The sequence below is a fragment of the Tachysurus vachellii genome, chromosome 16 (assembly GCF_030014155.1).
Source record: "Tachysurus vachellii isolate PV-2020 chromosome 16, HZAU_Pvac_v1, whole genome shotgun sequence".
NCBI lineage: Eukaryota > Metazoa > Chordata > Actinopteri > Siluriformes > Bagridae > Tachysurus > Tachysurus vachellii.
In genome coordinates, this window is record NC_083475.1 from 8643183 (window position 1) to 8668182 (window position 25000).

General features: G+C 37.6%; 2 protein-coding genes across 2 annotated transcripts in view; one reads left to right on the forward strand and one right to left on the reverse strand.

Annotated features, from left to right (window-relative positions):
- Nucleotides 1-787: 787 nt before the first annotated feature.
- prl2 (prolactin 2) lies at nucleotides 788-4867 on the reverse strand. The gene is made up of 5 exons (XM_060889980.1): nucleotides 4846-4867; nucleotides 4293-4468; nucleotides 3044-3151; nucleotides 2673-2852; nucleotides 788-1065 (listed from the first exon to the last, which is right to left on the reverse strand). The coding sequence occupies exons 1-5, from the start codon at nucleotides 4865-4867 to the stop codon at nucleotides 880-882; spliced, it is 672 nt and encodes a 223-aa protein (XP_060745963.1). The 3' UTR covers nucleotides 788-879.
- Nucleotides 4868-20365: 15498 nt separating this feature from the next.
- nell2b (neural EGFL like 2b) overlaps nucleotides 20366-25000 on the forward strand; it is a 67867-nt gene continuing 63232 nt past the window's right edge. Inside the window, exons 1-2 of the mRNA XM_060890011.1 lie at nucleotides 20366-20730; nucleotides 20924-21052. Coding sequence (XP_060745994.1) covers nucleotides 20688-20730; nucleotides 20924-21052 — 172 coding nt within the window. The 5' untranslated portion in view covers nucleotides 20366-20687. The remainder of the gene's footprint in view (nucleotides 20731-20923; nucleotides 21053-25000) is intronic.

Genomic DNA, 25000 nt, shown 5'->3' on the forward strand with positions numbered 1-25000 from the left:
ATGTACACATTGTGCTCAACTGGCAACTGGTGTCATAAATGCCTCAAATCAAAAAGATTTTGTATTTGATCAAATGTTTTACAGACTATGTGTAAATAGTTCATTTACAGCAGCAAAGAAAAATGTTTGTGATGATTTTGAATGGTAGTTGCACCAATATGGCCTCCAGTAGTAGGCCACTTCAGGCCCTACTGGCCACTTCATAGAGACTGGAGACTTGCAGTAATAAAAATCTACATCATATTACATTTTCCTGCAGCAACAAAGTAGTGGAATGACTGTTCACCTTTTGTGACCCAAACTTGTGTGTTCCATGTACACGAGGCTACATGTTACAAATGTTAAAGGTTCATACAGAGCAAACGAATAGTTTGAGCAGTGCCTTAGGCTGTTACTAAACAGGTTAAGTGTCATGTCTCTTCTCATCTCCGGGTTCTTCTACTGTATGCCATTTCTTCCAAATGCAGTGAACAATCCACTAAACTAAGTCTACAATAAAATGGAACTACAGTAAATCCTCAGTAGATTCATATGAAATTAAAAGCATCATTTATAGGTTTTGCAAAGTTGAAATATTGACCAATGGATAATTTTAACAGTGTTATAGCTGAGTTCTAATAAATAAAAAAATACACTTTAAACAACTTTTCTGCTGAAGAATCGACCGTATTTATTCAGATCGCTTCCGATGCCACTCAGATTCTCTTTTCATCAGCTTATTATCAATCATTACCTTTAATGACAAATAAATGTTTGCAAACAGGTTTCCTGTATTGTGGGACGCAAACACGGACATAAATAGTGGAAGATCAATAATGCCTACAAAGAGATATACTGTATACAGTGTGCAGTTTAACCAGGCTGATGACGGGTGGGTGCTCAACAGCCATGATCAGGGACAATCCTGCATTTAAGGATCTTCAGGTAGTTCTGGACCTTGTCAGAGTCACGGCGGAAGCAGTAGAGGAGCTCATATTCACTCATGGCTTCGCCGCTGGTAGGAAATAAGTCTTCAGAAGAGGTGAAGCCATTCATTAAGTTACTGATCATCCCCAACAACTGCATCTGTGTGTATGGTGCAGATTTAGAGTTTAGAGTTGAATAACATAAAATGAAAAAATTGTAGGATCTGAACCAATTTTGTGGGATTACATATCAATACAGTGAATAATGCTAAGAAGAATGCTAATGTCATTACACTTATAATATAAAGGAATATAAACATTTATGATTAATATACTGTATATTTTAATTTTCTGGCCTATAGTGAAAGCTGTCAAGCAAGACTTTATGGTTTGAATTTTGGTGTTGGGAAAGCCATAAAGGTGGAAAAATGGCTGTTTAATGGCTTTCTTTCCCCCTAATTTAAAACTGATCCACGTAACTAAAATGTTTTGTGCTCATAACAGGATACACGTTACTATCAATAACTACTTTAGCTCAGTTTTCAACTTAACACGATTTTGTTTGTTTAGACAAAGCAGCAAGGATGAAACTTACTGAGAGGAGCCAGACCTCTTCTGGGTGAAACCAGATACTGGGATTATAAATCATTACAGTATACATGTGTGCAGAAGAGTAAAGACAAATAGGATGATGTGTTAATATGATGGTCAGTGTGAGTATATTGTAAATACGGGCCTTGGATGATCACACTGCACTTAACCGCAGATTTGGGTTGTTTTAAACCTCACTTTTAACCCTGAGCAGAGGAACATTTAACTCGTGTAATTTAGAACAGGTTACTGTATGTAATGGTGCCAAAGGTGTACTGTGTAAAACGATGTGGTGTTTGAATATTACTAGATGCTTATCACCAACACCCAATCAAAATCTGAACAGCACCTCAGTGTCTCATATCACGTGAAAACCAGGACTTAGCAACACTTAACAAAAAGACAAGCCATTATTTAAAGAGGACACACACTGTATTTTTCCAGTCAAGGTTATGTGGGAAATAAATTAAATCAGTTTTACATTTATAAATATAATATTTATAATTTTCTCTCCAGTATACTGTATTGAGGGAAGTGCTGCAAAGAACACTGATACCAAATTTGTGTCTGAGGCTGAGAGATACTGAAATAACTGACACACTGACATTACGTGTCATATAGTACAATACATGATGTTTTTGAAACTTTTTTTATGCCTGGAATTCTTCTATTTTATTTATTTATTTATTTTTTTTATCAGAACCAGGTTCATTGAAATTCTTGTTTTTTTTTACATTTTCCAACAAAAATTCCCATCCCAACTGGAACTTTCCATATGCTGGGGAGAGAGGGAAAATAAATAAATAAATAAAAAACATGAATTAATTAATTAATAAAATTAATCAGTAAAAATAAAATAAAAAAGGCAGAGCTCACATAGAGTAAGGCGTACATGTGCCTTTATATACAGTAGACTATATTAGGTTGAATTGATGATTTCCACTTTAAAATAATTCTTCTAGAAACTAATGTTGTAAACAACAAGGCATTCTCTTTATCTTTAGTTATGTGAACGTCATCACTTGTGACACCAAACATAATCATTATTGGGTTACGGTTATGCCTGGAAATTCTACAACGAGCAATCACAATTTAACTCTGATGAATTTGTAATCAAACACTTGTCAGTATTCTCACACACACAACGTAAGAGGTTCTGTAGGACACATACTGTACCTTCTCCATGACTTTCTCCACTCCTTTCCTGAGCTCAAGTGCAATGTTATTCATCTCCAAAGCTTTACTGTTGATGAAGCTGTTAAAGACCTGCTGTTGGGACATGTTCTCGTGCAGCATGGACAGAGGATACGTCCAGGCCATCAACAGCTTGAGAATGACCTCTGTTAATTCCTCATGCTGACAGAGAGAACATCTGTCACACAGCAAATAATGGAGCAAAACAATATGAAGAGACCAGCAGAAGAGACTGATGGTCTAAAGAGGACTGTTTTAGAGGTCGAAGAAAACACATCAACTAAAGGTCTGTTAGACAGAGAAGGAGATTGAAGGATTGAAGGAGAGAGAGAAAGAGAGAGCGGTGAACTCACAGCCAGTTTCTGTGCAGTTTCTTTGCCATTAGGAGTTAGGATGCTCGATGTGTGACACTTGCGATATATACTACCAATGTGGTTTTTGCCAGGCAGGAAATATTTCTCCTTAACAATTAAGACAAAAAAAATTTTTTTACACAGGTTTACAAAAAAGCTTATGTCATTATATTTGTTTTGCTGTTATCCACTGTATACATATTATTATTATTATTATTATTATTATTATTATTATTATTATTATTATTATTATTATAAGAATATCCATCTATTATCCTACTCAAGGTAACAAGGAACCTAGCGTCCAACTCAGGACACTCAGGGCACAAGACAAGGGACACCCTGGACAAGGTGGACACACACACTACAAACAATTTTGAGATACCAATCAGCCTACAACACATGTATTTGGACTGGAAGTGGAATCTTGATTACCTGGAGATAACCTCTGAAGCACAGAGAGAACATGCAAACTTACACACACAGGTAGGAGACAGAACCTGAACCCCCAGCCCTGGGAGGCAAACATGATAAGGCATAGTGCCCCCCAATATCAACAACAATATGAATAATATTAATAATAAAAGTAATATTAATAATAAAAATAATATTAATAATAAAATAATGATGAATAATGAATAATAATAATAAAGTTTTTACATTTTTAAAAACATGTAAAAATTAATTAATCGATTAATTAATTAATCAATTAATCGATTAATTAATTAATTAATCGATTAATTAATTTGTTGGTTTCTTTGTTTCAGATACAAATCTGAATTTTACAGAAGCTTACAAAGCTAATTTTTATATATTCGTTAACATAAAAATTCACATGAATTTATGATCTATCCACTAGGAGGTGTTTAATTCATCCATGATATCTGTGTTTTATCCATTTATTTTATCCAAGTAATAATAATAATAATAATAATAATAATAATAATAATAATAATAATAATAATAATAATAATAAACAGTGTTGAACATAACATGGAAAATTAAAATAACATATGTGTTTATTGTTGGAACGTTGGGACACAAGCAGAATGGAAGTATCAATAAAAATATCAGCACTGATGAATGTGTCATTAAGTCAGTGATTCATTTCAATAAGATACTTTTAAATGGCATTTGAAGTGATTATAATCTTGATTAGGATCATTATTAAGGTACTCATCATAACTTCAGTCAGTACTTAAAATCATAACTGTTTCACAATAAAAAGGTTACAAGCTACAGTACTTACAAGCTCTGAGTGCAGGTCGCTGGACAGCCCGTGCATCCTGGCCGAGTGTTGGATGACCCTGTCGAAGAGGTTAGCCAGAGACAGGAGCTGGCAGCCAGCGTGTCCGTAGGCACAGATTGGCATGGTGCTCACGCAGGTACACAGGTCCAGACAGAGAAACGCCACAAAGAGAACAGCTACACAGGAACGCATGAGGAATGGAAAGGAGAAATAATGAAATGAGGAATATTATTGAGCCCCTTTTGAGCTTTTAGAATGTAGAGAAAGAAACAAATTGTTAACTTAGGTATAATAATGTTTCCTTCTTGTCAGAGGAAGGATAAATGAGACAAAAAGCCTGAGAAGGGGTACATCTTGAGTGAGAGAGAGAGAGAGAGAGAGAGAGAGAGAGAGAGAGAGAGAGAGAAATGACGTAGAATAATTTACAAAAAAATAGAAAAGTTCAAATAGAAAAGCTCAAAGAAAAATCGTAGACGTATAAACAGGTGTAAAAATGAGAGAATAGGTTGACAAATTCCTTCCATCCAGTCTGCATGCCTTTAGCAGTCGGTACCTTGCTTTTGGTTGCTAGACATGTTGAGAGTTGCGTGTGGTTGTGATGCAACCAAGGCTTGCTCTTGTATTTAAAGTGTTCAGAGCTGAAGGCAAATCCAAGGCGCTGTGTGTCATATCGAGTGGAAATGACATGCCCTGTAGTCTGTTTCTTGAAGAGGTTCATGACGAACAGCTTTTCCACACCTTTCAGCTTCATACATCATCAGCAACATCATCATCCTCACCATGCAGGTGCTAGCTCCTTGCTACCTTTTGCGTCATAGGAACGTACGATATTTCTCTGGAATGACATCTGTTATAATCTGAACTATCCTGAGGATATATTTCTGTGGACAGCACGTAATAATAGATCAGAATATTTAGCTACAACTCACATGTGTTAGTCCAAAGCACTAATGTTTTAGCACAGAATTTGTTGATTTGCAGTAAGTGTATGGAAGTAAGAACCAGCACAATAAGTGTCTGTCCTTATAACTTCATTTATTCATTGGTAGTAACCGCTTTATCTCGGTCGTGGTGCGTCCAGAGGCAATCTAACCTGACAGAGTAATTTATAGATGCAGATAGATCTTACTGATATGTTTTTGGGAATTAGAAAGTAAAAAAATGAATCAGAAAATGGACATGGACATCAACATCATCTTTTAATGAGTATGAGCATTTTGTGCATTTTCACATTAAAACTTAACTTATGCTAACAATACTTAATTTAAAACTAACTACAGGTCCTGTTTATGTAGGTTTATTGCTTCTTCATCTTCTTCTTCTTCATTTTTTTAAACCCAAGTAAGAACAGCACTGAAAAAGATGTTGACATTAATATTTGACCCTTTGAATGTTCACGGTCACTGGTCACTGAGTTACTGGCTTTAGGTTGTCACAGATGTAATTCACAAAGACAGAAGAGAGAGAGAGAGAGAGAGAGAGAGAGAGAGAGAGAGAGAGAGAGAGAGAGAGAGAGAGAGAGAGAGAGAGAGAGTATAAGAAAGAGTGGTAGGGTATTTTGAATTAAATTCTAAAAAAAATAAAAAATGAAACACCCCTTTCTATCTATCTATCTATCTATCTATCTATCTATCTATCTATCTATCTATCTATCTATCTATCTATCTATCTATCTCTCTCTCTCTCTCTCTCTCTCTCTCTCTCTCTCTCTCTACCTCTCTCTTTCTCTGTAACATGCAGTAGCAGAAATAATAATCCCTGTTAAAGACACAGTGACAAATGAGAGTTTAGAATTTAATGAAACTATGTTACAGTATCAGAAACATCACCATGCAGCTCCATGTTATCATGTCATATCTTTACTATTTCAATCATCAGACTACTTTTAATTTCTTTTTCTATATTACATTACATTTTATTTAAGACTATGGTTTTGTCATTTGATGTACATTTGCCTATCCTCCGATCAGTACAAAAAATCACCACTATTTATGAATGCTGGCGGTGTGCAGTATTAGAATGTGTTACGAGTTCTTTCATACATTATACTGCTATTATAGAAAGAATCCTTTCATCCACTGTGACTATCTGGATAGGAGATAAGAGTAAGTGACCATCTGCAACTGACCATCAAGACCACTGAGAAAATCAGCTGTTGTCGGGCACCATGTGATGATCAGGGCTTGTAATCATAAAAATCAAAATAAACCTCTACACGATCTAATCTGTAGCATTTTATTAACTCAGTATCATTATTAAATATAAAATGTACAATACATTTCTTCTCCCTCTTCACCTTTCGGCGATGTCTCCTGTGATAAAGAAACTCTTAAGCCTCTTAAAAGTCCTCCTCACTACTCCTAACACTTTTTGACCTTTTAAGGGTTAAGATGCTTTATGAATATCTTTTATTTTTTAATAGGATCTTCTCTTTCATTTTAAAGGTAGGGTCTCCGTTGCTTGAGAAATGCTTCAGAAAACTGAGTCGGGACGACAAACAAAACAAATATCAAAACAAACATGTAGCTAATGAGCAGAAAGGGGCGTGTCTTGTCAATATGCTGTGGAGAAAGGGTTCAGTGCGCATGTGTGACATTAGCAGAAAGCGGTTTTAACATTGAAATGGAGGATAAAAACAAAGAAAGTAAACGAAGAAAGACTTACGATAAGGCAAGAAGTAGGACCCGTGTTAATATAGGATCAGCTTTCCAGCGCTGGAGAGAACTGAAGGATATAAATAACACCTCTTTTCTATCGTAGTAATGTAGAGATGCAGCTACAACTGCGTTTTGTTAGTAACAGTGTTTAGCTCAGGAGTTATTGACTCGGGAAACTCCAATCTGTGAATATGCGGCCAACTTAACTTAAGACGCCGAGGCGCTTTTTTCCTTCTCGATAGGTGAGTAACGTTGGTTTTGCTTTGTTACACAGAACTAATATATGCCGTCCTTTGCATGATTATACTTTTGTGTCATTTTTGCTTGTTTGTTTATCTGCAATCGTATTGTTCTTCCCTTCAGCTATGATAAAGACACATTTCTTTCCATTAGTTGCCTGGGTTACGTATGTATGTGTGGGCGGAGCTATCAATAAAGGGGTGGGACCCATTTGGGTTAGGGGTGTGTTTGTTTTGATGATTTCAAATGTCAACATTGGCTTTCAAACAACGGAGACCCCACCTTTAAGAGGAAACCCAGAATTGTTTTAGGAATACGTCACTAGCGGACCAGGAGAGCAGCCACAAAAACCCCACCAGCTTGATAATTACCTATTCCAAAAACTACCACCAGGAAAGTAAACTTGGCCCCTGGTAATCAAAACTGCATGCAACTGAAACATCTTTGCTTTTCCACTGCCAGTTACTGTTCTTAACCACACTGGCTAGGTAGCATTCAGTGATCACAACAATAATTTCTTTTACAAATTAATTGTCAATGCAATTCAGTGCTGATTTATTGACTTTTTCCACAAAATCATCTGTCATTAAGTCACTTTTCTAACGCTGTTGTTGTTGTTGTTGTTCTTCTTCTTCTTCTTCTTCTTCTTCTTCTTCTAGCATTGTCAGGATCTAGCCTGGACTTTTAGCTGGTGCCATGTGTTTTTTTGTTTACATTTTGTGTTCACGTGTCTGACCCTCCCTTGTCTAATTCCCTCCCGTCACAGCAGACCTATTCCTCATGTGTCTAATTGTCTTCCTATTTATTCCAGCTATTAATCATCATCTTTGTGTCATCTTTTAGTTGATAGGCTATAACATGTTGTTGGTGTTAAAGGGACAGCCCTCTCCTGGCTCAGGTCTTATTTGATGGATCACTATCAGTGTTTATTTAAGTACAGGACAGTATTTACAGTATTTTAAATAAAATAAAATTAAATTAAAATATATTTTATTTCAAATTAATTTTAAACCTTAATGTATGTATTCATTTCTATATTTTATTCTTATTTTTTATTCTTTGTCTTCTTATAATTACATATATTAAGTTGAGGAGTTGAGGAGTTGAGGAGACCGGCCAAAGGACATACTGTAGTAGGGATGTAGTAGGGAGTCCCGGTCATGATGAGGTGATGTTGCTGTTTACACTTTACATAGAAATGAGCACACAGGACAACTACATGGACATTGTCCCGGTGGTCCTCCAAAGAACCATGCTATTACACATAGCTTTTATTTCACTGTACATGGGGAAAAGGGGCCACATATTATTTTCATTAACCCTTCTGGACACTTCATAAACACTACCCTTATGTGTACCTCTTATGTGTACCTCTTATGTGTGGCTGAAAACATCCACTAAATTAATGTTATATAAAGGTATATCAGATTAATATTTTATATTTTATGCACATATCTCCTAATCAAACTCAGTTCTTTTCAAAACTAAATATTTAAAAATTCAATTAATGTCAGTAATTTGCATTTTACATTTCTGGCATTTAGCAGAATCTAGCCATGGGGGTCACAGTCCAGTGACTTCTGTGCCGGTCCCAAGCCCGGATAAATAGAGAGGGTTGCGCCAGGAAGGGCATCCGGCATAAAACATTGCCAAATCTAACCATGCGAATTGTCAGTAAGAATTTCATACCGGATCGGTCGAGGCCCGGGTTAACAACGACCGCCATCGGCGCCGTTGACCTACAGGGCGCCGGTGGAAATTGGGCTACTGTTGGTCGAAGAAGTAGAGGGAGGAGAGTGCACAGACAGAGAGAGAAGAGGAAAGGTAAGAGTGTAGGACTGAGAATAGGGACTCTGAATGTTGGTACTATGACAGGGAAAGGTAGAGAGCTGGCTGATATGATGGAGGTGGATAGGAAGGTGGATATACTGTGTGTACAGGAGACCAAGTGGAAGGGTAGCAAGGCTCGTAGTATAGGAGCAGGATTCAAGCTGTTTTATTATGGTGTGGATAGTAAGAGAAATGGGGTAGGTGTGGTCCTGAAGGAGGAGTTTGTGAGGAATGTTCTGGAGGTGAAGAGAGTGTCAGACAGGGTGATGAGTCTGAAGTTAGAGATTGAAGGGGTGATGTTGAATGTTGTTAGTGGTTATGCCCCGCAGGTAGGTTGTGAGTTAGAGGAGAAAGAGAGATTCTGGTGTGAATTCGATGAGGTGATTGAGAGTATTCCCAAGGGTGAGAGAGTGGTGATAGGAGCGGATTTTAATGGACATGTTGGTGAGGGGAACACAGGTGATGAGGAGGTGATGGGCAAGTTTGGAGTTAAGGAAAGGAACCTTGAAGGACAGATGGTAGTAGACTTTGCTAAGAGGATGGACATGGCTGTGGTTAACACTTATTTTCAGAAGAGGGAGGAACATAGAGTGACTTACAAGAGTGGAGGTAGGAGAACACAGGTAGACTACATCCTTTGTAGAAGAGGCAATCTGAAAGAGATTAGTGACTGTAAAGTGGTAGTGGGAGAGAGTGTAGCCAGACAGCATAGGATGGTGGTGTGTAGGATGACTCTGATGGTCTGTAAGAGGAAGAGGTCAAAGATAGAGAAGAAAACTAAGTGGTGGAAGCTGAAAAAGGAGGAATGTTGTGAGGAATTTAGACAGAAGTTGAGGCAGGCTCTGGGTGGTCAGGTAGTGCTGCCGGATGACTGGGAAACTACAGCAGAAGTGATCAGGGAGACAGGGAGAAAGGTGCTGGGTGTGTCATCTGGAAGGAGGAAAGAAGATAAGGAGACTTGGTGGTGGAATGAGGAAGTTCAGGATAGTATCCAGGGGAAGAGATTAGCCAAGAAGAAGTGGGATATGGACAGGACTGAAGAGAATAGACAGGAATACAAGGAGTTACAGCGCAGAGTGAAGAGGGAGGTGTCTAAGGCCAAGCAGAAGGCATATGAAGAGTTGTACACTAGGTTAGACACTAGAGAAGGAGAGAAGGACTTGTACAGGTTAGCTAGGCAGAGGGATCGAGATGGGAAGGATGTGCAGCAAGTTAGAATTATTAAGGATAGAGATGGAAGGGTGCTAACAAGTGAGGAGAGTGTACAGAGGAGATGGAAGGAATACTTTGAGGAGCTGATGAATGAGGAAAATCAGAGGGAAAAAAGAGTAGAAGGGGTGAACTCTGTGGAACAGGAAGTAGATAAGATTAGAAAGGATGAAGTCAGGAAGGCTTTGAAGAGGATGAAAAGTGGAAAGGCAGTTGGTCCTGACGACATCCCGGTAGAGGTCTGGAAGTGTCTAGGAGAGGCAGCAGTGGAATTTTTAACTAGTTTGTTCAACAGGGTATTAGAAAGTGAGAGGATGCCTGAGGAATGGAGAAGGAGTGTGTTAGTGCCGATCTTTAAGAATAAGGGTGATGTGCAGAGTTGCAGCAACTATAGGGGGATAAAGTTGATGAGCCATACAATGAAGTTGTGGGAAAGAGTAGTGGAAGCTAGGTTAAGGAAGGTGGTGGAAATTTGTGAGCAGCAGTATGGCTTCATGCCCAGAAAGAGCACAACAGATGCAATTTTTGCTCTGAGAATGTTGATGGAGAAGTATAGGGATGGTCAGAGGGAGTTGCACTGTGTGTTTGACTTAGACTTAGAGAAAGCGTATGACAGGGTGCCAAGAGAAGAGCTGTGGTACTGTATGAGGAAGTCAGGAGTAGCAGAGAAGTATGTCAGAGTGGTGCAGGACATGTATGAGAGGAGCAGGACAGTGGTGAGGTGTGCTGTAGGTCAGACAGAGGAGTTCACAGTGGAGGTGGGACTGCATCAGGGATCGGCTCTGAGCCCCTTCCTGTTTGCTATAGTGATGGACCAGTTGTCAGAGGAGGTCAGACAGGAGTCTCCTTGGACGATGATGTTTGCAGATGACATTGTGATCTGTAGTGAGAGCAGAGAGCAGGTGGAGGAAAACCTGGAGAGGTGGAGGTTTGCGCTGGAGAGAAGAGGAATGAAAGTCAGTCGTAGTAAGACTGAGTACATGTGTGTGAATGAAAGGGAGGGAAGTGGAACAGTAAGGTTACAGGGTGAAGAGGTGAAGAAGGTACAGGAGTTTAAGTACTTGGGGTCAACAGTCCAGAGTAATGGAGAGAGTGGGAAAGAAGTAAAGAAGCGAGTGCAGGCAGGTTGGAGTGGGTGGAGAAAGGTGTCAGGAGTTCTGTGTGATAGGAAAATATCAGCAAGAATCAAGGGGAAGGTGTACAGGACAGTGGTGAGACCGGCCGTGCTGTATGGTTTAGAGACAGTGTCACTGAAGAAGAGACAGGAGTCAGAGCTTGAGGTAGCCGAACTGAAGATGTTGAGGTTCTCTTTGGGTGTGACAAGATTGGACAGGATTAGGAACGAGTACATCAGAGGGACAGTCCATGTTGGACGTTTGGGGGACAAAGTTAGGGAGGCGAGATTAAGATGGTTTGGACATGTTCAGAGGAGGGAGAGTGAGTATATTGGTAGGAGAATGTTGGACATGGAGCTGCCAGGCAGGAGGCAAAGAGGAAGGCCAAAGAGGAGGTATATGGATGTAATTAATGAGGATTTGAAGCTAGTGGGTGCAAGTGTTGAGGATGCAGAAGATAGGGTTAGGTGGAGAGAGATGATTCGCTGTGGCGACCCCTAAAGGGAAAAGCCGAAAGAAGAAGAAGAAAGAAGAAGCAGACAACTTTATCCACAGTGACGCATTTGATTTAAACTTATGCAACTGAACATTAAGGGTCTTGCTCAGGATCCCAGCAGTGGCAGCTTGGTGTACCTGATATTTGAACACACAACCTTCCAATCAGTAATCCAACACCTTAACCACTGAGCTACCACATTTATCCTGTAGTCTGTGGGTGTGTCTGTGCCTCACACACACCCTGCACACACAAGCACACACAAACACACAAAAACACACTTGCAAACACATGCACACTATAGTATGTTGATATCCTCCATAGAACCCAATGTTAAAAAAAATTAAAAAAAATTAAATCTGATGCTGCACAAAAACTATGTTGTCGGTAATCTTTGATATAACCCTGACTGTGATTTAAAAAAAAAAAGAAACCAGTTCACTATTTTTATATTAAAAATAAGTCATTTTGTATGTATTTTAAGCAAGTGATGTCACTAATTAAATTGGTCATTTATAAGTACATTTCTTTCTTTTTTTTTTTTTTTTTAGATTTAATAGTTTTGATTAGAACTGAGGTTGAGTTACTGTTTTCAGCCATGAACTACATGTAAAGGTGTAAAATGAGAATACAGAAAATTATAGACCTGGTGAAAAATTTGAAATCTTCTTTCCAAAGTAAATGCTCCCAAATGGACAAAAACGTCCCGAAGTGTCCATAAGGGTTAAAGGAATTTGAAAGCTACTGTACACACAGTGTTTTCTACTCATCCTTGTCTATAAAATGTGCATTTACTGTACAATTATGTATGACTTCTGTAAAGTCGGTTGTAAAATATTACAATATGCAGTAGCTTAACCACATCAAATCGGTATTCACGACCGATGCAAATGCTTCTGCTAATTTGCCCTATAACTGTCCAACAACTATTTGAACTTTTAAACAAATTGGTCTCACCAATTTGTTTTCAACCAACAGGCAGGTAGCAGGATAAATCTCTTGGCTAAACACTGAAATGTTTAGCATGCTGCCAGTTTTCTTCTCTGGATCTTTCTATTTCCTGCATAAAGATCCTACATGAATATGATTATATTTTCATAATACTATAATATTAGCTGTGTATCAAATGAACTTTGTGTGAACGTCCTTCAGTGCATGAGCCCAGTGTGATCAAAGGCAACTTGATTTAAAATCAGCTGATTTATTGTTCAATATTTTTCAATTTTTTTTTTTTCTCTAGCAAAACACTTTAAATCATTTTAAAATGCAGGCTTAAAATGCAATATGGACAAGAAAACAATACCTAATGTTGCAAAGGATAAATTAGATATTATTAGATTGAAAATGTAGTTTTCATTAAAGTTTATATCAAAAGAAATAAGAAGAACACTGGTAAAATATGGCAACACTTTTGGAAGCATTTAATTATCCATAAGAATATAATTCTTTCTTCTGACTTGGTTTTATGCAAGCATTGTTTTTTTTGTTTTTTTTTTTGTTTTTTTGTATGTGTTTTTTTGTATTGACAATGCTGTACATATAAAATATAAAATTACGGAAAAAAAATATTCCAGCAATTTAAAGAATTACTTATAATAAAATATAAATGGACATGAGAATGCAGCACAAATGTAATGTAGTGCTGATGACAATGAGGATTTTCTTTTTTCTTTTTTCAAGCAATTTGTTTAATTAAATTAGATTTTAATTAATAAGGTTATTCTTGGCAACCCTGCTCACACAGACTGAAATCCACACACTGCAGAAACTTGACTTAATTCACAAATATGTTACTAATAAATTCCATAACTTCTTGAGTAAAACAGACTCGGAATGTGATACGATTTGGACTTACTTTAATAGTAATTGGTTAAATGATGCTGTTTGCACTGAATATAAATAAAGTCTTAAAAGAGGACACCAAAGCAACATTTTTTTCCTCTTTAGGGTTTGAGTGTAGAGACAAAAACAATTCAACATCCTGTTTTATTCATCACTGTTCATGTTCATGCACCTTTCTTCTATCTGTATGCAGTTTTGTGTGTAATCACACGATTCTGATGAGAAATCCCATAGAATTTTATTCATTATTATTTCATTTTATTTTCAGCCTCCAAACATTTCCCACCTTGCTGTAATAGCTTTGCTTTTCCACAAGATGGAAGCAGTTCATCTCTGTTGTATAATAGTGTTACAGTAAGACCAGATCATACAAATTCCTTATATAAAGAAACATTTGTTTGGCTTTGCCACTTTTTATTAATGAATATTAATGAGGACTCTAACAAGAAGTGCCTTCTAATTGTGGGATTAGTGAACGGTATAATACAAAAAAATGTATATATTGTTTGTAAATGTAAAAAAGGATTGTAATATTTGTCTGGCAAGAAAAGGAAGGAAGAAAAGAGTGACAAGTGGCAGAAAAATAGTGAAAAAAAGGGCATTGGGGCAAGTCAGTTTTTTGTTTTTTTGCACATCAAAATCAAGTTGCAAAAAAAAAAAAAAGTGGACAATGGTGAACAAAGCTGGATAATGCTAAATAATATTGTTATTGTGACAAAAGTGGGAAAAGGTGGAAAAAAGCAGAAATGGGTGAAGAAAGGTTGACAAAAGTGCCAAAAGAACAGAGAAAGTCATTTAAAGGTGATCAAGGGCAGACATGGTTGGACAAAGGTGAACCAAGGCAGACAGTGGCCTACAAAGCAGGTCGTATGTGAACAAGAGGGGATAAGGGCAGACAACTGAACACCTGTGAAGCATCTATAATTATGTCACAGTCAGTGTAATACTGCAGTAATTCAGTTTATTTATTTATTTTATTATTTTATATTTGATTTATTTAGCACTTTCAACAATGGATATTGTCACAAAGCGGTGTTACAGAAATATATACATTTATCCCTAATTAGCTCTATTTATATTCTTACTTTCAGATCAGTGCATAATGTAACAGATCTGTGTGTGTGTGTATGTGTGTGTGTGTGTGTGTGTGTGTGTGTGTGTGTGTGTGTGTGTGTGTGTGTGTGTGCTATTTGAGTGTTATTTTAAAAGATGACACCTAATCAGTTTCTTGTGTTATGTGTGTGTGCTTTCACTAATGTTTGGCTAGTTATCTTATCTTAGCATATCTTAAGTGACTGCCATGCAATGGGATTTCCATATTTTACAACAGCATCAAATTAAAGAAAAAAACGTGTGTGTATTATAAACCCTTTAGAAATACAATTGCCCCCAGTTTCTACAGGACTCTATAGGACCGTGTGAAAGTGAGATGTTTTTGTTCAGGTTGTTGTCTGTCACTCATTCCATTCACCACCGTCACGTTATTCCTCTTAATACACCGGCAACTTTCACTGTACTGTAATGTATATGTGACATGTAGAACACTCTTCAGTTGGAGCTGTTTTTGAGGCACAAATAGGACCTACACAATATTAAGCTGGTAGGTTTTAATGTGATGGCTGATCAGTGTATGCTATATGTTCATCCTGACATGCTTATGTAAGTTTCTTCTGTACAACATCATAAGGATTTGGCCATTTTTCTCCACACAGGCTGCTCAGGTACTTGTTCAGTTTTTTGTCATCTCAAGACTGGACTACTGCACCTCCCTGCTGGCAGGTCTACCTCTGAATGCAAGTCATCCTCTGTAAATGATCCAAAATGGCAGTGGCGTGACTTGTTTTCAACCACCCTGCTGCTGCGATCCCTCTACTGGCTTCGGGTAGCTGCACTCATCAGATTTAAAACACTGATGCTTGCCTACAAAGCCAAAAATTGACAAGCTGTCTTTGATCTCAAAGCTCTTATCACTCCTCGCACTGCACCTCACTCCCTCAGATCTACCATCACTGCACGACTGGTCCCACCATCTCTCAGGGTATGAGGTAAGTATACAACAAGACGTTTTTGTGTTCTGGCACTGAGGTGGTGGAATGAACTTCCCCTCAAAGACCGGACAGCTGAGTCATCTTCAAACGACGGGCAAAGACCTACTTCTACCTGAAACACTTAAACTAGTGAACATAAAAATAAAAAAGTGATATAATTCCTACTAATAGAGTTTTAGGCTGATGGTAAGTCTGTGACCTAGTGAACCAGTGTTGATGTTTTTATCGATAGAGATTTCAAAGAACTTTTGTACTTTGCTCTGGATAAGAGCGTCTGCCAAATGCTGTAAATATAAAGGTAAATATTTTTTTTTTTTTTTTTTTTGAAAGAGCCATTGAAAATATTAATATAATTCACACAACCTAATGGAAGACATATCAGAGTTGTTGGTGCACATCTCATGGGGTGGATCAGTGATAGTTTGGGCTGCAATCTCATGGCATTCTCTACACCATTCTGGAGGACTACTGTATGTGCACCCAGTGGTTCAAACATTGCATGGTGCAGTGTATCAGGATGATAATGCACTAGTGCACACTGTAATATTGGTTACAGAGGGGTTTGATGAACATAAAAGTGACTGGAACTCTTCCGTGGTCGGCACAGTCAACAGATCTGAATATTATTGAGTCTCTTATTGTGTTTTGGAGCAGTGAGTCAGGAAACGTTTTCCTCCACCAGCATCACATAGTAACCTGGATAATGTTCTGTAGGAAAATTACCTTAAAGGTCCTCTGGACACTTTGTATCTGTCATTACCATGAAAAAGTGATGCTGTATTGGCCGCAAAAGGAGGTCCTACGCTGTGTATAAAGTATTAAAGTCTAAACCAGGTGTTTCAGGTTCAAGTTGGTGAAGGGTGAGATGCTTTGCAAACCACATGGATTTTGTTAAAGAGCCACATGTGGCACATGAGCCATTGTTTCCTGACCGCTGTTTTATAACCAGATTGTTTTTAGCCCCAGAAGAATTGCAATCTCCTCAGGCATCCTGGTGAAAATGACATTCGAAGTCAATTTAGCGCACAGGCTATTGAGGTCGCCGATTATATTTCAATAATACTTTAGGAAACTATAGCTCTTCCAGAGCGATACTTCCAAAAAGCAATATGGCAGTCACATGGTTCTAAGGTATATTTCTATTAGACAGTGTTTGGAAATGACACATTACTTTTGTTTAAAGTCAAAATTCAAAATGAGTTTTAAAAAACAAAAAGAAATGAACTGCTCTTTAATGCAGTGCATGAAAGGTATATATAAAGATATATATAACATATAAAGTAGGTTAGAATATGAATAAGAAAATAGGAAGCAGCATGATCATGACTGGTTGTGTAATTACTGACAGAAATGTTATCCTGTATTTGGTTCGGTTTGGTATGATTAACTAGTCTAAGAGATGTTAAACGTGATCAGTGGGTAATACTTTTTCCCATGACATGTGAGATGTGCTTGATCAGCCTAATGCTGGTGTAATAGTGTTTAGTTTATGTTCAGGTTTATATCTCATAGACTTAAGGATAATTGTACCTTTTTCCCTTCACTAGATCTGTGCTCTCAGTCTCCTGTGTTCTATTATGAAGAACGTGAGTCAGAATAGAGGACACAGCTCCCCAAGTGTATTGCATTTAATGCTGCCATCTGTCTGTGATGCCTCGAGCTATAACAGCAGGTGCTGGAGGGTGCATGCCTATGAAACCAGTGATTAAAGATCAACTCTCTCTCTCTCTCTCTCTCTCTCTCTCTCTCTCTCTCTCTCTCACTGCCAGTACAGTTTGATTTGAAGTGTTAGATACCATTTCTGTCCCCACAGTGCTTTAATATATAATGATCTCTGTTGATATAGTGTAATTGCATTTTTTGATGCCGGTGTCCAGGGACTGGACGTGCGAAATGTAATTCTTGCTTCTCCCTTATGGGAAGGAACTGACAATATAGAATTTTCAGAAAGTACACCTCAACACAACCACCAATATCTTTGTCATCATCAATCCTTTTTATTATTTTAGAAGTAAGATCAACAGTACAAAGCGGTAATCAATTTCAATAGAAATGAAAAAAATAAACCTGGCTGGAAGGATTAACATGGATTTAAATACTAAATGCATGCTAGTGGTATGTACTGTAGTGTATTTGTGTATTACAAGGTGTTTTCTCTGACTTTCATGCCAGATGGTGTACATCAGCTCATTTATTTGTTTAGTAATTGCCAGTCTGCTATCTATCCACGTACTCATCCAAATCAGAGGATCACTGCATCTGCAACATATGGATTGTTTCTTTCAATAATAACGATAATGATATTTATTCATTCATTCAGATGTGCAAAATACTATTTAGAATTAATTGTTTTGCAATAATGTAATATATTAAAAGTTGATTTAGAGAAAATACAATATCCCATATACATTCTTCAGAGATGCACTGTATGGATTCGTCTGTCAAACATCTTGGTCCAGATTGATTGGATTAAGGTCATGGCCGCTTTCCTTTCTTCCATTCCTCCTTTGCAAAGCATAGATATAATATTTGGTCACTGAAAATGAAGCAGTTATAAGAGCAAAACTAACTATGATGTCATTAACACAGTAACATCATTATGCATACATTGTTATTATACATTATGATCTAAAATGGCCTTGAGTGCAGTACAGGTTTATCACACAGCTGTGTTCTCTACATTAACACCAGTGTTTTGTTTGTGTGTCATTCCTCTCATTTCCGTGCAGGTCAAGACCGGGGTGGATATAATAATTAAAATGTTACAGAGGTCAATAAATGGGGCAATGACTCTGTCAGCATCATCAATCACACCCCCTCTGTGTGTGTGTGTGTGTGTGTGTGTGTGTGTGTGTGTGTTGTGGAATGCCAATGAAGCTTGTGTTTTTCCTCTGCAAAATCATCAGCAGGTAACAGATGTGTGCTTAATACCCTCCAATGGTGCTTGAAGCCAACAGTTGAGCAACATATCAAATGCTCTTCAAAGTGTACTGTAGCTGCATCAGTCCAGCTGTTCATGTGGAATCTTATTTCACTAATGACTTATTCTACACATTAAAGGAAGAAAGATTCATGCAAGGTCACTATCATCAAAGCGAGGCCATTTTAGTGCTTTATTGTAATATCAGAAGACTAAATGACATTAATTCACAACATACACTGTACAGTATATAGCTAGAGAGAGCCTGATGTTCTTAAAGCTGGTTTTATGCTTTTCACTTATTTTATTGTGGAATACAGTATGTGGCTCCTTGGATGATTTTTTTTTTTTTTTTTTTTTTTTTTTTTTTTTTTATGTTATTAGTGTTTTTTAAACGTTTTTTAGTTTATAGCCTGTTTATAATAATGGAAAATTACAACATTTAAGGCATATTTGTGAAACCCACAGATGTTTTTCACATTTTCTTTTTTTTTTCTAGAATTACACTGCATCATTTTTTATGATACTAAGGAAGTGAAGTAATGTTTATAAAAATTAAAATAAAAAAAAATATATATTTTCACAATACCTGACTGCAGTAGTGTTTGAAAAGCACTTTTTTCCCAATCTCTAACTAACTGTTTAGTAAGTATGAATCTCTGCCCAGTGTAGGCTCGAATTCCTGTTCTCGGCTGACACGAGTAGACCCTGATGTGGTCTTGTGCTGTTGTAGCTCACACCCCTGAAGGTTTGTGCATTCTGAGATGCTTTTCTGCTCACCACAGTTGTACCATAGCCTTTTTGTTTCGTTTTTGTCTGAGCATCATTGTCAATAAGTCAAATTGTCAAATACCAATCACTGAGAGCCTATTCTAATATTCATGTCAACCTCTATGTGCACAATTTCAATGAAATACAAAAAATTACAGTCTTGCCACATGAATAGCTGACTGCTGTATAATTACGTGAATGAGCAGGTGAAAATTGAGTCCTAGTAAAGTGACTCATAACGAGGTACAGTATATTGATTGATTGTTTGATTAATTGACTGACCGAATGACTGACTGATTGATTGAATGACTGACTGATTGATTGACTGACTGACTGATTTATTGATTGATTAACTGACTGATTGATTGACTGATTTATTTATTGATGATTGACTTACTAATTGGTTAATTGATTGATTTATTGATTGATCGATCGATTGATTTATTGATTGACTGGTTGATTGGTTGATTGACTGACTGACTGATTTATTTATTTATTTATTGGTTGATTGATTGATTGACTGACTAACTTGTTGGTTGGTTGATTGATTGCTTGATTTATTAATTGATTGACTGACTGACTGGTTGGTTGATTGATTGATTGACTCACTGGTTGATTGACTGACTGATTGGTTGATTGACTGACTCTGAATGAATGAATGAATGAATGATTAATTTTCCGTTTCTGCTGTTCCTGGGTTGTGGTGAATCCTGGATGTGAGGCAGTTTGCTTTAGCCACATTTACCTCCTCAGTCAGCATGAAAACAAACACAACAGTGGACAGCTAACAAGTCTTATCTGACGGAACGGAATATCGGTGTAAATGTACGGCATTTCCGCACTCAGTTACTAATCAGCCATTGCTCGGTATGTACCGCAGTCTACCGGTAGAGGGCAGGAACGCACGTGTGTATGTTAGTGTCGGTGTCTGTTACACTGATCTCGCTTCATTCCCAATCACACCCGGGCCGGAAAGGAGTGTCTGTGCACCTGCCGCTCTCCTGCTCATCTCTCTATGAGAACCCGACATTACCGAGCTGTTGCTTTTCTCCCGGACTACACATGGTGTCTCTTGTGGAATCCTATCCTTCTCTTCTGTGTTCCTCTTCACTAAGTTTCTGCACTGTTGGGATGATCACGCGCGTGCTTGTGTTCAGTGCTCAGTAAAGGCGCGCCTCATCGCTCGCGCACCACCAAATGGACTAGTCGGATTTTCCCCTGTTTTTTTTTTTGTTTGTTTGTTTGTTTTGTTTTAAAATCACCCACTATGGCTTTATTACAGTTCTCTTTTGCACTCTTTGTACTATCAGGTGAGTGAATGAAACACTTCCGGTCACCTGTTATGTAATGATACAGTGAAACAAACGCAGGTTCTGTTTATAAACGCTTATATCTACTTTAATGACCTGGCGCGAGCTTGTATTTCAGACAGATTCCTTGTGCTGCACAGTGACGTCAGCACTTGGTCTGATTTCATGCTCCTCGTGCGTTTGTTTGCTTCAGTGTGTGCTGTGGAGCTGGAACCTGCTCTTCATGTGGACATCCTTAAGGAGCTGAATGTGGGAGAATCTTTCACTGGAGTTTCCCCAGTGCAGGGTTTCCACAATGACACCACTGCATTTCTGTTTAAAGGTACAAGTTTCAGTAGATCTCTGCATGACATAAGTGCAATGCCAATTTATACTTATACCTTTGTCCTTTAATGTCCTCTAATTTAATGCCAACTTTCAAAATGTCCACAAATTCAGTTCAGGGTTCTTACTGGAAACCAAAACAAAACAAAACAAAACAAAAAAAAAAAACCCACTAATTTTCGTTCTTTTTTTTGAAAGCTTTCTAAAATCCCCAACAACATAAAAATTATTTGTTATATTAAATGCCCAAAAGGGTTATGTAAAGCAACTTAATCTTTGCACTTTGTGGTCCAAATACGTTGTCTGACCAGCTACCAGCTGCCAAAACTCAGGCTCAACACAATCTGGTATACCATCTTTATCAATTGGTTGATCAGAGTAAATGTTTGAGATTTGACCTTTTTATTGATGTTATTTATTTACCTTATGTTCTTTTCAGAAATTCAGCGATATGTTGCCGTAGTAGTAGTCACTTACCAGCCGTATAATTGAACCAGACAACAATACAACCAATGACTAATGTTTAATCTTTTAGGAAAGGAATAGAACTTGTTAAAACCATTAAATACAGTGTGTGGACACCTGACCTATCACACCTATAGTCGCCTCTTAGTTCCATCCATCCGTCTACATTCTGTGCCACTCAACCAGCTGGGAGTTGCAGCAAACCTGGAGTCTATCTGAGGGGACTTAGGGCACAGCTCAGGGGACACCATAAATAAAAAATAAAAAAACACGCACAACCAATCACATACTACAGACAATTTAGAGATACCAGTCAGCACTCAAGGCATATTATTGGACATTGGGAGGAAGCCTGAGCACCCATAGGAAACCCCCAAAGCATGGGCATGTGGCAAACATGCTAACAACTAAGCTACCGTGTCTCCCAGCCTCTTAGTTCCAGTAAGATTGAATCGTAATGCTACATCATACAAAAACATCCTATGTAATAGGATGCATCAAACATTTTTGGCAAAAATCTGGGGTAGAATCACATATGACTGATGGTCAGGTTTGCACATACTTCTGACCATTTTTTCTGACTTGATGTCTTTTTGTCGTAAAACTAAATGATATTAGTAATATCCTGTTACTGCAGTATTTTACAGAGAAGCTGAGGCTTGATCTTTGCATTAGCCCAGTCAGTAAGCAGGGTTTGCTCATTCCCACACTGTCAACATACACCTTTGTTCTGGTCTATCAGACACAAACATGCTCATCTCCCTGACACAAGTGAGACACTGCCTTGTAAATATAGTTTTAGAGGTCAGTTGATTATAAAGAAACCGGAGAAAATGGCAGATTTTTATATTGTGTCTATGTGTCCAATGGCATCCAATGTGTTTATATTGTGTCCAATGGCGTAGAAAAGTCGAGTTGATATACACATATCTTTTATAAGGTCAGTTTTAACTCGTACCTTCTTGTAAAGCTTCTGCATGTGTGACCATGGTTCTGAGGTTGTATTTTATTCATTTAACCCATTCATTCATTCATTCATTCATTCAGTTATTCATTGTTTTACATTGTTTTACATTGTTTTGCATGTTTTATACAGTATATGCATATATATGTGTGTGTGTGTGTGTGTGTGTGTGTGTGTGTGTGTGTGTTTTATAGTTTTAATTCAGAGGTAGACTTGGTCCACTTTTCCACCAACATGATTGCAACTCGATCTCTTTGAGAACATGATTAAACCCTGATTCATGCCCAACTGGAGGAAGTGAACCAGACATGCTGCATGTTTATAGGTTGCGGATTTTCTGCTAAACTCACAGACATGCCACAAAAGTACAGAGCTGTGGCACTGCAAATAAATCAGTAATTTCTTATTAAAGAAAAGAAAAAAAGGTGATGGTAAATGCTTGGTATACATGCTTGTGTCAATGCATGTTTTGCAAAAAAAAGAAGTAAAAAATGTATATATTATTCATTGTTGTATTGCTGAATTTTACTATCATTTATTTTGGCCCACATCTTCCCACTCACAATCCTCAGCAAATTTTGTTTTTTGCATTTAAATTGAATAAATTATGTTCAGTGTTTGTGGTCAGTTTCCTCTGGATATTTTGGTTTCCTCCCCCAGTCTAAAGACATGCTTTGTAGGTCTAAATTGTCCAGATTGTGTGAGTGTGTGTGATTGTGCCCCGTAGCGAGCTGTCACCCCGTACAAGGTGTCCCATACTTTATACACAGAGTCCCCTGGGATACAGAAAATGGATTGATGTTCAGTGTTAAAACAAATAGCCAACAAACCAACAATGTCAAATTCACTCTGCTTCAGACTCATAACACAGACTAATAGGTCCAGAGTGAGCAGTGAATGATCTTAACCTTAACCTTAACCTTAAACATGTGACCATTAAACTCCCAGCTTAATTCAGCAAGTACAGAAATTTCTCACTCTCATAATTACATGCCTTATTTGTTTATGTTCACTGTATTTCTTGAATAACTCAGAGTTGTTATTGAATAATTTATAGCAGCGGTTGCTGAAGAAACTGCTTCGTGAGAATTAACTAGCTAACTAATGAGCTGAAGCCTTAAGCAAGCCTTAACCTCATTTTTGATCAGAATATGCCGTTTACAAGGCATCTATACCCATGGCTTTATAACAAATAAACCCAGGTTGTTATTAAATGAAATCAAATGTTGTGTTTCAGGTTAATCTCCAATCTGCTGGCTGTAATATAAGAGCAGTAACGTATAGTGAGATGATTGAGTACTTGACGATGGTATGAGTGAAAATTTCTTTAAATATCCCAAACATTATTTTAAAAGGCAGAATATTTGTATGAGGTTTGCAGTTTATAATGACAGGATTTCCTTCCAATTGATAAAACGAAACCATATTTCTTCTGATCTGATCTAATTAGAGACGATGTCCATTCTTAAAAGCTTTATACAAACACAATATTTGAATTGAAAATGAATGTACAGTAGATACAGAACACAACACTGCAAATCTACGATCTCGTTTGGATCGATTCCTCGGGTTCTCATAACTGTAGGTTTAATACTCAGCTTTCAAGTAAAAATTGTAATACTGTCGGATTTTTAAAGCAGGTAATGATGTTTAATTTATTTCTAACCTAGTATCTACAGAATACAGCTACTATAGAAAAGAAAAATAGATATTTTTTAAAATTCTGGTTTAATATACTGTAGCTCAAGGACATTAACCAGCTGATGTCACCTTAATAAGTATTGGTTATTTAGACATATTTGCCTTCTCCACTGCTTTTGCCTTGTGACACTGTTTGCATGGACAATGCACAAGGGTATGTTCTGTAAAGGATTCGTATCACAAATGGATTTTAAAATGACATTGAAATAGTCAATTCACAGCACAACATCTGGCTGCAAAGCTGCCAGGCTAAGCATGCAGCTGCTTCACAATGGCACAGATCTGCTCTCTACTTAATCTTCATCTCTCATGAAATATGGATCATAAGAGCAGCTCAACAGCAGGCGGGATGGTAAACAGGCCAACAGCCACCTGTGATGCTCCACAGGTCCATCCATTATTACATTTAGTAACTGCTATTACACTAGATATGGAGCGCTATACTGTCTGCAGATGTGTGTGCGTGTGTGTGTGTTTGGGGGTGCAGGAGGGCACTTGGAGTATAATGCAAGCGAAAAAATGTAAAGTTTTAAAATGACAGTTTTGTAACGGAATATAAAATGTTAGTGCTGCACTAGCTGTTAGCTGTTAGCATAGAGGTCTGGTGAATGAATGCTAATTATGAAACCACTAGGGTTATAGCATCTTAATAATAATAATAATAATAATAATAATAGTAGATTTGCTTTCATTTCGTTTGCAGAAGCTAGACTCATGTTGAATTCCACGTTTCTGAATCCGATTCAATATAAAAACCCGTTACGGTACAATTACAGCTTAGAAATACGTGTGCAGCTCGGGTACGAAGAATAAAGT

Coding starts and splice junctions, on each gene's coding strand:
- prl2 (XM_060889980.1), bottom strand. CDS start 4,867: ATGTCTAGCAACCAAAAGCAAG. Junction 4,469..4,845: donor GTCTAGCAACCAAAAGCAAG/GTACCGACTGCT, acceptor GTTCCTGTGTAG/CTGTTCTCTTTGTGGCGTTT. Junction 3,152..4,292: donor GCGACCTGCACTCAGAGCTT/GTAAGTACTGTA, acceptor TTAATTGTTAAG/GAGAAATATTTCCTGCCTGG.